Source organism: Mustelus asterias, chromosome 11 (genome assembly GCF_964213995.1).
Source record: "Mustelus asterias chromosome 11, sMusAst1.hap1.1, whole genome shotgun sequence".
NCBI lineage: Eukaryota > Metazoa > Chordata > Chondrichthyes > Carcharhiniformes > Triakidae > Mustelus > Mustelus asterias.
This window is the reverse complement of record NC_135811.1, coordinates 36,486,758-36,501,808: the sequence shown is the minus strand read 5'-3', so window position 1 is coordinate 36,501,808 and position 15,051 is coordinate 36,486,758. Positions and strand designations below refer to the sequence as shown.

General features: G+C 43.5%; 1 protein-coding gene across 4 annotated transcripts in view; it reads right to left on the bottom strand.

The window, feature by feature from the left end:
- mki67 (marker of proliferation Ki-67) overlaps positions 1-10,253 on the bottom strand; it is a 47,899-nt gene extending 37,646 nt beyond the window's left edge. For 2 of the 4 annotated variants that reach the window (XM_078223441.1, XM_078223442.1), the window contains exons 1-4: positions 10,118-10,253; positions 2,633-2,742; positions 2,459-2,540; positions 2,252-2,367 (exon numbers count right to left, since the gene is read on the bottom strand). In XM_078223441.1, coding sequence (XP_078079567.1) covers positions 2,252-2,367; positions 2,459-2,540; positions 2,633-2,724 — 290 coding nt within the window. In that variant the 5' untranslated portion in view covers positions 2,725-2,742; positions 10,118-10,253. Of the gene's footprint in view, positions 1-2,251; positions 2,368-2,458; positions 2,541-2,632; positions 2,743-10,117 lie in introns of those variants that run through there. The other 2 variants (XM_078223444.1, XM_078223443.1) reach the window with 2 other exon arrangements.
- Between the last annotated feature and the right edge of the window lie 4,798 nt (positions 10,254-15,051).

Here is a 15,051-nt window from a genome sequence, read left to right as displayed (position 1 = left end):
GAGCCGAATGGCCTAATTCTGTTCCTATATTTTATGGTCTTATAACACACAGGATTTCTGATCTGGTTCCCTAATCCTGCCTTAAAAATATTTGAAGATTCTGCTTCCACTGCCTTTTGAGGAAGAGTTCCAGACTCAGGATCTTGAGAAACAATTTCTCCTCGTCTCCGTCTTAAATGAGAGATCCCTTATTTTTAAACAGTGACCCCTGGTTCTAGATACTGATGAGACAAAACATCCACTACACGTTGAACCTGTCAGTCACCTCTTACTCTTATAAACTCTAATGGATACAAACCTAACCTCTCCAACCTTTTCTCATAAGACAACCTGCCCATTCCTGGGATTAGTCTAGTCTGAACTGCTTCTAATGCATTCACATATTTACTTAAATAAGGAGACGACCAGTCAAAACTCCAGTAAATTGGTTATTGGTTTCCCTATGACAGACTTTAGACTAACTGATCTGTAGTTTCCCGCTTTCTGCCTTGCTTCCTTTTTGAATGAAAGGAGTTACATTTGCTATCTTCCAATCTAATGGAATCTTCCCCAAATCTAGGGAATTTTGGAAAATTAGAACCAGTGCATCATTTCTCTCATCAGCCACTTATTTCAAGAGTTATCGGTGAAGTCCATCTAGACCTAGGGATTTGTCAGCTCGGATGTTGTTTGTGTCCTCTATAGTGAAGGCTGGTTCAAAATAACTCTTTAATTAATCTGCCATACCCTGTTTTCCCCGTTATCAATTCTGCAGATGCACTTTCTACAAGACCAATGCTCACTTTGCTAACTCTTGTCTTATTTAAAAATAGAAAACTAAGTGCTCAACGGGCGGAAATACAGGAGTTTTTCCTGCCGTCTTTGGGCGAACTTAGTTTAATGAAACGTGATTCACTCTGGTGTGTGTGGGGAGAAGAGATCAGCGCATGCGCACTGCCCCCCAACCCCATGTGCAGCCCGATCCACCCTCCCCATGGGCAGCCCCAATCACCTCTTTCCTCCCAACCCCACCAATCCCTAATGCAGAGTGCACAGCAGACACCTCCCCCCTGGTGCCCAGTGGGCAGTGCCAGGCTGGCATCACCCCTGCCCCCGATCTGCCCACTGACAGCAGGGATTGAAGCTGGTCCCCTTTGATGGGGGAAATCATCCCATATGCTCTTACTACCTGTCTTTACATTACTATCTAGCTTGCTTTTGTAGGAGTTTCTCCCTCCTCCTCAACCTTTGATGTATTTATATTCTGTCCAATCTTCTAACCTGCCACTCAGCTTTGAACAAATATATGCTTTTTCTTTAAACTTAATACCATCTTTAACTTTTTTTAAATCTAACCACAGATAATGAAACCAAAGCAATAGGTTGTAAAGAAGCTTTGGAAGGTGCTTTGACTTTGATCTCTGGGATCCACTCCTGTTCTGCTAGAGGAAGAGATGGCCTATAGACAGTAATGGCATCCATTATTTGCAATAGATGTACTCAAAAAGATACTTTCCCTCAGGAAACTCTGGTAGGGAAAGAAGCCAACCTTGTAGATCACCATAAATGGCAAAAATTATACTTAAAAGATTTTTCGGCAAATATAGTTTTGCATAAGCTGTACTTTCTTTAGAATTGCCTTTTACTTATGGAATTTTATTGATGAAGCTCATTATATTTTTGAATTAAAAACTCCTGTGCTCCTTCACTTGTACAATACTTTCAGTCTCACCGCAATTGTCATTTTTGCAATGCCACATCCGTCTAATGGCATTGATTATCAAGCATCAGCTATGATATTTTTTCGTTGGCACCTCCATACTGAGCTTTTCATTGACTGAGGATACATCTCATTTCCTACTAACATATCCTCTTCTGTACATTTTCCAAAGAAATAAACAAAGCATTTCACTTTATTTTTTATCTGAACACTGGCATCCATTTTGAAGCTAGAATCAACAATGGAAAAATTGTTTGGTAACAGGTTCTAAAATGAGAGTCAGTCACCTGTGACCAGATGAAGCTTTAACATTGATACATGAAATATGGAAGATCTGCAGCAATATATACTTGACCAAGCCCAGAAGCTGATCCTTGATGATAGCTGGACAGGATAACTTGATAACATAGCAAGGAACAATTAGTAAAACATTTAAATATTTCATTATTGACAATAATTTACAAAATAAACAATGCAATGTCAATGTTACCTTCCTATCAATGGTATAAACTATTAAAACAAAAGGGTTGGATTTTATTTGGATCCTCTTACCTGAAAGATCGATCAATAATGGTGAACACATCGCGATGCTTTAGACGTTCAGAATGAAGAACAACTTTGCTATTCAAATGTGTTCGATTCACTTCACTCAAATTAGTTAAAATTACCTGTAAAGCAAAAAGCAACATATCTAAGATGTAGGTGGAAAGCTCTACACTGAAGGAATTAAAGCCAAATAACTAAAACATTAAAAATTACCTCATTATTTTCATTCACTTCAAGCTTACAATGTTCTTTCGAAACATGAGGCAATTGGATACGGATGTCACAGTCAGTTTTCCTAAAGATACCGAATCACAGATTAAATAAGAACATTTATTTATTTGTAGGACAGTTATGTTTGGAAACATAGATGCAGAACACGACCCTTACCTTCCAAACAAGCATGAAGATGATGTCAAAGGAAAATTATATCCATCTGCTCCAGTACGCTTGATTACTATTATTTTACCATAGAGCGGCATTTTCTAACAACTTCTTACCTGCAAACAGAGGAATTCAATCGTGAAAATTTGCATGGGGAAATATTTATATACTCATTATTTTAAACAACACTTTTCCCAAAGTGGTCAAAACATAACTATTCAGTGATATCAGCAATACATGCACATATTACCTTGTATGACGTCAAAAGTAAACTACATGCTTTTGTTAGAACTATTACTGAAATACAAAAATGAAATCCTCACATTCCCTTAAACATAAAATTTATAGAAAGGTGCAACAATCTTAACCACACTGCAGTACAAATTGTCACCAAAATGCATGGATTTCAAATCTGGTCCAAGTCCTGAAAAAAAATTGCTGATAGCTGCCAATCTTTTGTCCGAGTTATTTTAAAAGATACACTGAAATTATAACCCGCCTCAAATTCAGGTGAACATTAAATAAACTACATGGTGATTGATGACATTGAAAGTTAAATGCCAGCCTGCAATATGTCCGGGCAGCATTAGTGAAATTTCTTGTGTAGGTATACAGCACAAAACAATTAACTGAACAATTTTTGGACATCCCCCCAAACATCATAGGTTAGGAGATGTGGCCCTCGGAAAATATACGTGTATTTGGGAGATTGAGGCACCAGAGGTAACTAAGCAGCTGATACACTTTGTTTAGTTTGAATGTAGAAAGTCCAGGGTCTGAGCAGCAACCCACAAACCTGCAAAACCTAATTATGTTTCTTTATTCCAATGATGTAAGAGCAGGGTTTTTATTGCAGGTTTATAATTCCAGCAACAAAATAGGCAAGGTATGTTTAGCAAAAACAACCAAGTAGCCCATACCCACATGCAGCAAGAACTGAACAACATTCAGGTTGGGGCCAATAATTACAAGTAACATTCATGGCAGGTGCTCAGCTGTGGTCAGCTCTAACACGATTGTCTAACCATATACCCCCACTTCACATTCAGGATCATTAACATTGTAGAAAACCCCAACTATCATCCTGGGGTTATGTGAAAAGAAAATGATTGGTGAAGACAAATGTAGATCCCTTACAGTCAAAAACAAGGGAATTGATAATGGGGAATAAAGATACGGCTGACCAACTAAATGCATACTTTGGTTCTGTCTTCACAAAGGAGGACACAAATATCAGAAATGTTGGGGAACACGGGGCTTAGTGAGAGGGAGGAACTGAAGGAAATCAGTATTAGAAGTAGTATTAGAGAAATTGTGTTGGGGAAATTGATGGGATTGAAGGCCGATAAATCCCCAGGGCCTAAAAATCTACATTCTGGAGTACTTAAGGAAGGGATCCTAGAAATAGTGGGTGCATTGGCGGTCATTTCCCAAGATTCTATAGATCCTGGAGCAATTCCTACAGATTGAATGGTAGCTAATGTAACCCCACGATTTAAAAAGGGAGGTAGAGAAAAAGCAGGGAATTATAGACCAGTCAGCCAGACGTCAGTAGTGGGGAAAAATCTAGAGTCCATTATGAAAGATATTATAGCGGAGCACTTGGTAAACAATGGAAGGGTGAGCGTGGATTTACGAAAGGGACTGACAAATCTACTGAGGATGTAACTAATAGATTTGATGAGGGGGAGCCAGTGGATGTGGTTTATTTGAACTTCCAGAAGGCTTTCGACAAAGTCCCACATAAGAGATTATCACAAAATTAAAGCACATACAATTGGGGGTAGTGTACGGAGATGGATAGAAAACTGGTTGGCAGACAGGAAACAAAAAGTAGGAATAAACAAGTAATTTTCCAAATGGCAGACAGTGACTATCAGGGGTCAGTGGTAGGGCTTCAGCTATTCACACCATACATTAATTTAGATGAGGGAACTAAGTGTAATATCTCCAACTTTGCAGATTACACAAAATTGGGTGGGAGGGTGAACTGCAAGGAGGATGCAGAGATGCTTCAGTATGATTTAGACAAGCTGAGTGAGTCTGCAAATCCATCGCAGATGCAGTATAATGTGGATAAATGTGAGGTTATCCACTTTGGTTTCAAAAACAAGACAGATTATCTGAATGGCAATAAATTGAGAGAGGGGAATGTGCAACGAGACCTTGGTGCCCTCATACCAGTCACTTAAAGTAAACATGCAGGTGCAGCAGGCAGTAAAGAAGGCAAATGGTATGTTGGCCTTCATAGCGAGAGGATTCGAGTACAGGAACAGGGATGTGTTGCTGCAATTATACAGGGCCTTGGTGAGGCCACACCTGGAAATCACGTTCAGTTTTGGAAGGTTGTTCTTGCCATAGATGGAGTGCAGAAAAGGTTTAACAGACCGATTTCTGGGACAGTGGGACTGATGCAAGAGGAGAGATCGAGTCTGTTAGGATTATATTCGCTGGTGTTTAGAGGAATGAGGGGGATCTCATAGAAACCTATAAGATTCTAACAGGACTAGACAGGGTAGATACAGGAAGGATGTTCTCAATGGTGGGGGCATCATAATCTAAGGATACAAGATAAATCTTTTAGGACTGAGATGAGGAGAAATGTTTTCATCCAGAGAATGGTAAGCCTGTGGAATTTCCTACCACAGGAAGGAATTGAAGCCAAAATATTGTATGTTTTAAAGGAGTTAGATACAGCTCTTGGGGCAAAGGGGAAAGGAGATGGGGAGGAAGGCGGGATTAGGCTAATGAGCTGATCAGCCGTGATCATAATGAATGGGAGCCAGTTTTAAGGGCTGAATGGCATACTCCTGCTTTGATTTTCTGTTTCTACGTTTACCATTGAGGAAAAACCTCAACAGGACCACACAAATAAAAGCAAAATAAGATAAAAATATTGCTGATGCTGGAAATCTGAAATAATAACAAGTGCTGGAAAAAATTCAGGTGGTTTGGGGAGGGCCAGGTAGGGGAAGTCATGAATAAATTAGAAGGCAGGAGAGATTAAATAAAAATCAAAGCTTTGACAAAGGGTCGTCTGGACTCAAAACGTCAGCTCTTTTCTCTCCTTACAGATGCTGCCAGACTTGCTGAGATTTTCCATCATTTTCCCTTTTGGCTTCATGATCTTAAGTTGTTTAACTCAAATGTTGGGTGCAAAAGGCTGTAAATTGCCTAATTGGAAGAACAGTTGCTGCTTAAGTTTGCTTTGAATTCATTGGAACATTGCAGCAGACTGAGGACAGAAATGTGTGTGCAAGCAAGGTAGTCCAATAAAATGGCAAGCAACTGAAATATGATCATGCTTGAGAACTGAGCAGAAGTTGTCTGCAAAAAGGTCACCCAATCTGCGTTTGATCTTCACAAAGTAAAGGAGACCACATGGCGAGCAGCAAATACAGTATATATAATTTGAAGAAATACAAGTAAATTGGTGCTTCACCTGAAAGGAGTGTTTGGGGCCTTGGACAGTGAAGAGAGAAGAGGTAAAAGCACAGGTGTTACACCTCTTGTGATGGCCAATGGTACCATGAAAGACGCGTTGGGGGTGATAAATGAGTGAATCAGAGTGCTGTGGAGGGATCTGTCCTTTTGGAATACTGACAGTGATGGAAAGGGAAAGTGTGTTTGGTGGTGGCAGAAATGGTGGAGGATGATCCTTTGAATGTGGAGGCTGGTGGAGTGAAAGTGAAGACAAGGGGAATACTATCACAGCTCTGGGGAAATGGGGAAGGGGCAAGGACAGAAGTGTAGGAAATTGGTTGGACACAGATTAGGGTTATCAACCACAGACTGGGGAAGGAATCCTCAGGTGAGGAAAGAGGAAAACATGGCAGAAGCAGCATTTGGAAGGTAGCATCATCAGAACAGATGCAGCAGAGATGGAGTTCTTTCAAGAGGCAGGATGTAAAGAAGTGTAGTCATGCAAACATGAATTAGAAGTAGGGGTTGGCCATTTGGTCACCCAAGCCTGTTCCATTGTTCAATAAAGCGATTGTGGCCTCAACACCATTTTCCCATCTACCCCTATACCCTTTGAAACCCTTGTCAATCAAGAATCTAACTCAGTCTTAAATGTATTCAATGAGCCTGCCTCCACTGCTGAGAAAGAGAATTCCATAATTAATGAACTTCAGAAATGATTTATCCTCATCCAGTCTTAAATGGAAGACCTTATTTTTAAACCGTATCCCCTAGTTCTAATCTCTTCCATAAGAGGACACATCCTTTCAACACCCACTCTGTCAGGTCCCCTCAAGATATTTTTGTTTTAATAAGATCACTTCTCATTCTTCTGAACTCCAATGAATACAGTTGCAACCTTTCCTCAAGACAATCCTTTCATCCCAGGAATTAGTCAAGTGAACATTTGCCATACGGCTTCGAATGCAATTATATTCAAGATGTGGTCTCACTAATGCCCTGAAAACTATAGCAAAACATCCCTTTTACATTCCATTTGTCTTACAATAAGCAACAACATTTTATTTGCCTTTCCAATCACTTGCTGTACATGCATACTACATTTCCCTGATTCATGTATATGGACATGCAGATCCCTCTGTACTGCAAAGTTCTGCAATCGCTCGCTATTTAAATAATATGCTGCTATTCTATTCTTCTTGCCAAAGTCAACAAATTCATTTTCCTACACTATATTAGTCAAAATTTTGCCCACTCACTTAAACCCATTTCTGTCCATTTGCAGACTCCTTACATCCTCTTCACAAGTTATTCCCCTGCTGATCTTTGTTATCAGCGAATTTAGCACCATACATTGGGTCCCTTAATCTAAGTTATTGATACAGATTGCAAGTAGTTGAGCTTAAACGTGATCCTTCTAGCACTCCATTAGTTACATTTTGCCACTCCGTGCCCTATTTCTAGTTCGCTAACCAATCCTCTATCCACGCTAGTACCGTTACCCCCCTATATCATGAGCTCTAATTTTGACTAACTGATAAATTTTTCCAGTTCCGGGAGGAGCACCAAGAGTCAATGGTGCACGATACCAATAAGAGATGAAGGCCCTTCTGAAGGGCAATTAGGGACGAGCAATAAATGTTGGTTCTGCCAGTGATGTCCACATCCCATGACTTAAAATACAGCAAGTGTTTGGTGACAGTAGGTACAGTTTACCTAGTATTCACAACTGTTATCTTTGAAATAAATCGGGGGGAAAAAGTAGGTAGTCTTAGCACTTTGTTGTCAACAATTCTAACAAATGACCACATTTAATAAAAAGGACAAAATCTTGTGGAAACAACTGCAGCCACTCCCACCAGCTAGATCCTCACATCTGCGTCACCTTTCAGGAAGATCCACCGCATCTTGTGTCATTCAGGTACTTGACAGGCCGGCAGTGGCCCTAACCTGGGATAATGGACCCCATAGGCACAAGTTCTACATGCCAAAGAACTGCCAGACAATCAGAGGCTAGCAGCTCTTCTGTACTCAGCAGTACCACTGGGAAGGTGGTGGCTGCTACCAGTGCTTCATTCACCTGAGGCCCAGGAAGAGGTACCCAGGCACAGGTGAGTGAAGACAGAAGGGGGAGACATCAACAGCAAGGGCAAAGGGTGGCTCCCAGAAGGCCTCCCCACTTGATACTGGATTCCTCAATCAAGCAGTATTTTTTGCACCCCACCACTTTCAGGGGTGCACAAGATTCCACTCAGCTATCATAAGTTCATTCAATCAACCCACATGATACCTAAGTAATTTAAACTTTTCTATTGGATTTAGCCAAAGTATCTTTTGAGTAATCACAAACTGACTTTTCTCACTGTTACCTACCTTTCTTAACCAACTCCCTGTTGAGGGAACACAATAAATTGACAAAGAAATATAACAAAAAAGTCAGGAAAATGTGGATTAATTGCAGTGTTCATGAAAGTGTGGCAGTACTAAATTGGACAATTTTGCACACAGCCAATGGAATTTATAAATCACTTTTAACATAGTAAAAGCTATGCATAACAGCATTATTAAACATTTAGCCATGTAAAATTTTGAGATAAGGACAGATGGCCAAAATCTTGGTCAAAGAGGTTGGTTTCCGTCTTCTAAAGCAGAGGTTTAAAGGGAAAATTCCAGATCTTTGGGCCAGACAGCTCACCTATGTCACTGGGACAAAAAATAAATAAAATGTGCAAGAGGCCTGGAAAGGTGAGTTCTGGGAGAGTTCAATGGCTGGCGAAAGTTGTAAAAGGGGTGGGAACAGGACTTTGGAAGAATTTGAAAACAGGTGAGAATTTTTTTTATTTGATGCTGCTGGACTAGGAATTAACGTCAGTTAGCGAGCACAGAGGCGAACAGGACTTTGAGCGCGTCAGAATGAATTCAAGTTGACAGAAAGAGTTGATATCAGAATATCCAAACCTTGAACAGGTACGAGTGGGCGTTTTGGGCGGTGCACGAGTTGAGACAAGAGGCGGGCGAAATTGGGCTAATAGCAAACAACTTTTGGGTAACCCTTTACATACGTGGCATTTCTATACGAGCCATTCCTTTTGACACGAGTAGGTTCTTCTTTACTCGTGCCTGTTATCCAGTTGGGATTTGTATTCCAATTAATCTTCATCCATCAAAACGTTATCCTGGTGTTGCACGGTCAAAACAAGTCACAGCACCGTTGCACTCTAATTTAGCATTGACAAAACAAAAACATGCAATTCCCGGATACCCATTTTACTTACCGAGTAGGAAACTGAAAGGGTGGACGGTGGAGTTAGCAGAGGAAAGGGCATGAAAACACAATAAAACAGGCAAAATAAGTAGCTGTAAATAAAAATAAGGGTGGGAATGGCGTTCCCGAGAGATCTTACCCACTGGCACGGGGGGAGGGGGATATAAACACCCACTCACATTTGGGAAAGATAGAGTGCGGATTAACATCTCAAAAAGAGCGGGCTCCCTCCTTGGCTCGGGTGCGGGTAGAGAAGATGGAAGGCAAATAAATAAATCTGAGAGAGTCGCATGTTCAGCCGCCTCACCTCGCGGGTTTCCTTTAATATTTTACAAATACTTGGCGGATCAGTATTTTTTAAAAACAGTAAAACAAAATCCCCTGTTGTAAATGGGATGGGGGGGGGGGGGAGAGAGAATGTAAAAAGCGGGACAATGTCAAATTACATGGGGAATATTTTTTTAAAAAAACAACAAAATTACAAAAGGATGCCGGCAGCTCCTTACACCGAAACCCCCTCGAGACACTTCCAAAGTTCATCTTCCAACCCTAACCCTGGGAGAGGGAATTGAAGTATTTCGACCACAGCAAAGGGGGAAAGAGATGCTGCAGAAACAATACTTTTCACGCTACACTAATACATGTGACAATAATAAATCAACTCGACAACGAGCAGAAATTTAAAATAAAATGCAGACATGCATAAAACCCGTGTATAAAACGGTGCAATCCTGCAGGATTGCAGGTCCACCTCTCCCACCCTCCCCTCTCAAGAGCACATCTTTCGCTGACTTGCAACTCACCTGTAGACCAAGTTTTAAATGTCCATTCGGCTGGGATGTTAAATCGATATTTAATTTCCCCCCTGGCTGGGCTGCACTGGGGCGATCGCGGAGCTCCGCCAAACCCTCCCCTCACTCCCGCTTCCTCTGCGCGTCTGACAGTTATCCCCGGCCCTCCGCACCCCAACCGTCAAAACCCGCAGCCGCACCTCCACCCCCCGGCAATGCCCGGAGGAGACTAATATCTTCACCGAAATATTACACTGGAGAAAAAAAAAATCACCTATCGATTAAATGGAGTATTTTCTTTAATTTTCCTCCCCCCCCCCCCTGCTTTCCCACCTTTAACGGTTAAATTTTAAATCCCCCCCCAGACGCCGCGCGCCTTTCCTGCCGGTTTAAAAAAGCCGTTTGAATTCTGGCGCCAAATGATTCGATTGGCTGATGGTCCGCTGACGTTCATGTTCTGGACCAATCAGGTTAAAAACCTGACACGCAGTCACTGCGCTTGCGCTGGTTCTGGCCGGGCGGTATGGTGGAAGCTGTTGTTGTTGTTGGTCCGCTTTGAAGTAGGATGGAGCGGGTTTGAGTGAGTGCAGATTCAGATACTCGCCTATTCCCAGTCACCTCTCCGTTCAGAGTGAAAAGTTGCACTTCTTTTAAAAGAAATCCATCAGAAATTGCTGCAAACCCACGTTTCTAAGCTCATAAAAATCGCTATAGTGCAGAGAGGCCATTCAGCCAATCGAGTCTGTACTGGCTCTCGATGGAGTATCGTACCCAGACCTTCTATCCACCATCCCCCCCCCCCCCCCCCCCACACACACACACACATTGTAAGAAGTTTAACAACACCAGGTTAAAGTCCAACAGGTTTACTTGGTAGAGTGGCATTTGCTACCAAATAAACCTGTTGGACTTTAACCTGGTGTTGTAAAACTTCTTACTGTGTTTACCCCAGTCCAACGCCGGCATCTCCACATCATGACCACACATTTACCATGGCTAATCCACCCTAACCTACACATCTTGGGACACTTAAGGGACAATTTTAGCACGGCCAATCCACCTAACCAGCATGTCTTTCAGTGTGGGAGGAAACCCAAGCAGACACGGGGAGAACATACAAACTCCACGCAGACAGTGAACCCGAGTCCATGGTGCTGTTTGGCAGCAGTGCTAACCACTGTGCCACCCACTGGAGTTAACCCACCACTCCACCCCTGGGATTCAGATACTTGCCTAACCCAAGTCACCTCCTCTTTCAGAGTGAGAAGTTGCGTTTCTAAAGAAGGTGCAGCATTAGAAACTGCTACTCACATTTCTCAGTTCATAGAATCCCTACAGTGCAGAAGGAGACCATTCAGCCCATTGAGTCTACACCGACTCTCGACCGAATGTCTTGCCCAGGCCTGCGTTCCCCCAGTCTACTCCTGTAACCCTGCACATTTACCATGGACACTAAGGGGCAATTTAGCATAACCAATCCACCTAACCTGCCTATCTGTGGGAGGAAACCAGAACACCTGGAGGAAACCCACACAGAGATGGAGAGACTGTGCAAAGTGCACAGAGCCACCCAAGGCCGGAATTGAACTCTGGTCCCTGGTGCTGTGAGGCAGCAATGCTGTCCCTCTACGGAGGGATCTCCCCCAATTATGTCAGGGACCTGGGGTGGAGGGTGATGCATGCAGCAGTTCCGCACAACCGTAGGGTTCACGGGCTCCGAAGACTGCCCTTTCTGTGGCCTTGTGGAGTCTGTGGACTATGTTTTGTGTCTTCGGCTGCACTCCCTTTTTGTTTTCCTAAAGAACCTTTTATTGATGTTTTGTTTGCACTTCAGTCCCATGCTCCTGATCTACGGACACCTGGTGCGGAGAGGGGAGGGTCAGGATGGCGACCTCCTCGTGAACCTGCTCCTGGGCCTGGCGAAACGCGCCATTTACCGGTCCAGGCAGCGGGCGATCGAAGGGGCCGTCCATCCTGACTGTCTGCCCCTCTACCGCAGTTACGTTCGTGGCAGGGTGTCACTGGAGAGGGAGCATGCAGTGTCCAGGGGCGCGGTTGACGCCTTCCCCGCCCGTTGGGCGCCGCAGGGGTTGGGGTGCGTTATCGACCCTAATAATCACATTTTAATTTGATGTTTTTAAGTTTCCTTTGTACTTTGATTTATGTTCGGGCTGTTCCCCCTCCTTTTGGGAAGCTGCCCCTTTTACTTTGTCCCGACTTAATCTGAGTTTGTTTATTTGGTTTGACCTAAAAAGAGGGCAGCGGGCGATCGAGGGGGCCGTCCATCCTGACTGTCTGCCCCTCTACCGCGGCTACGTTCGCAGCCGGGTGTCCCTGGAGAGGGAGCATGCAGTGTCCAAGGGCGTGGTTGACGCCTTCCGCGCCCGTTGGGCACTGCAGGGGTTGGGGTGCGTTATTGACCCTGACAATCACATTTTAATTTGATGTTTTTAAGTTTCCTTTGTACTTTGATTTCTGTTCGGGCTGTTCTCCCTCCTTTTGGGGAGCTGCCCCTTTTACTTTGTCCTGACTTCATCTGAGTTTGTTTATTTGGTTTGACCTAAAAAGAGGGCAGCAATGCTAACCACTGTGCCACCCACTGGATGTACCCTCCCCCCCAACCACCGGAGGCATCAGATTCAGATACTCACCTATCCATAGTCACCTCTTCTTTCAGAGTAAAAAGTTGCACTTCATTTTTTAAAAAATCCAGCATCAGAAATTGCTGGAAACCCACATTTCTCATAGAACCCTACTGTGCAGAAGGAGGCCATTCAGCCCATTGAGTCTGCACTGACTCTTGACAGAGTGTCTTACCCAGGCCCTCTTCCCCAGCCTATTCCTTGTAATCCTGCACGTTTATCCCGCTAATCCACCCTGACCTACATGTCTTGGGACACTAAGGGGCAATTTACCTAACTTGCACAAAGACTGGGAGGAAACAGAGCACCTGGTTAAACCTCTGCAGACATAGACAGGCACTATTAACAAAGTCTGAAAAAGGGAAGGGAAAAGTTGCATTCAAAAAATAACAAATACGCTCATGAAATGATAGAACTCAATCAAATAAATAGTGCTCAACTGTTTTCTGCATTGGATGTGCCTTTAAATTGATGTTTCTGAACGTAGGAAGAACATTGAAGGAATTCTAACAGGAAATTCCAGCATTGACAGCTCTATCCTTGAAATTCCATGGACCCTCCAAAGGGGATGGATTTCTTCCTCCTGCTGATCCCATACCAGGCTTTGGGGACTGTATAAGCACCCAAGTGGTCAATGATAAACAAATCTTTGACACGGACTGTAATATAAAAGCAAAATACTGTGGATGCTGGAATCTGAAACAAAAACAGAAAATGCTGCAAAATCTCAGCACATCTGAGAGCATCTGTGGAGAGAGAATAAAGCCAATGTTGAAACGTTGGCTCTATTCTCTCTCCACAGATGCTGTCAGATGTGCTGAGATTCAACACTGACAAACTTTATGGAGTGGCGATGCCAGCGTTGGACTGGGGTAAACACAGTAAGAGTTTTAACAACACCAGGTTAAAGTCCAACAGGTTTATTTGGTAGCAAATGCCATTAGCTTTCGGAACGCTGCTCCTTCGTCAGATGGAGTGGAAATCAAGTTACACAGGGCACAGAGACACAAAATCAAGTTACAGAATACTGATTAGAATGCGAATCTCTACAGCCAACCAGGTCTTAAAGATACAAACAATGTGAGTGGAGAGAGCATTAAGCACAGGTTAAAGAGATGTGTATTGTCTCCAGACAGGACAGCCAGTGAGATTCTGCAAGTCCAGGAGGCACGCTGTGGGGGTTACTGATAGTGTGACATAAACCCAACATCCCGGTTTAGGCCGTCCTCATATGTGCGGAACTTGGCTATCAGTTTCTGCTCAGCGACTCTGCGCTGTCGTGTGTCGTGAAGGTCGCCTTGGAGAACGCTTACCCGAAGATCAGAGGCTGAATGCCCGTGACCGCTGAAGTGCTCCCCCACAGGAAGAGAACAGTCTTGCCTGGTGATTGTCGAGCGGTGTTCATTCATCCGTTGTCATAGTGTCTGCATGGTTTCCCCAATGTACCATGCCTCGGGACATCCTTTCCTGCAGCGTATCAGGTAGACAACGTTGGCCGAGTTGCAAGAGTAAGTACCGTGTACCTGGTACTTACTCTTGCAACTCGGCCAATATTGTCTACCTGATACGCTGCAGGAAAGGATGTCCCGAGGCATGGTACATTGGGGAAACCATGCAGACACTATGACAACGGATGAATGAACACCACGCGACAATCACCAGGCAAGACTGTTCTCTTCCTGTGGGGGAGCACTTCAGCGGTCACTGGCATTCAGCCTCTGATCTTCGGGTAAGTGGTCTCCAAGGCGGCCTTCACGACACACGACAGCGCAGGGTCGCTGAGCAGAAACTGATAGCCAAGTTCCGCACATATGAGGACGGCCTAAACCGGGATGTTGGGTTTATGTCACACTATCAGTAACCCCCTCCTGGACTTGCAGAATCTCACTGGCTGTCCTGTCTGGAGACAATACACATCTCTTTAACCTGTGCTTAATGCTCCCTCCACTCACATTGTCTGTATCTTTAAGACCTGGTTGGTTGTCGAGATTCGCATTCTAATCAGTATTCTGTAACTTGATTTTGTGTCTCTGTGCCCTGTTTGAGAGCAGATTTCCACTCCATCTGATGAAGGAGCAGCACTCCGAAAGCTAATGGCATTTGCTACCAAATAAACCTGTTGGACTTTAACTTGGTGTTGTTAAAACTCTTGCAAACTTTATGGAGGCATTGTTCAAGCCAAATTGTGCCTGCTGTCAACCAATGCAGGTGTGATGAGGTTCATTAAGTTTGAAAAGTCTCTCCAGGCACGTGTCACTGACTCCTTGGGGTAGCCATCTCTACTTCCCCCATTCTCCTCTTTTC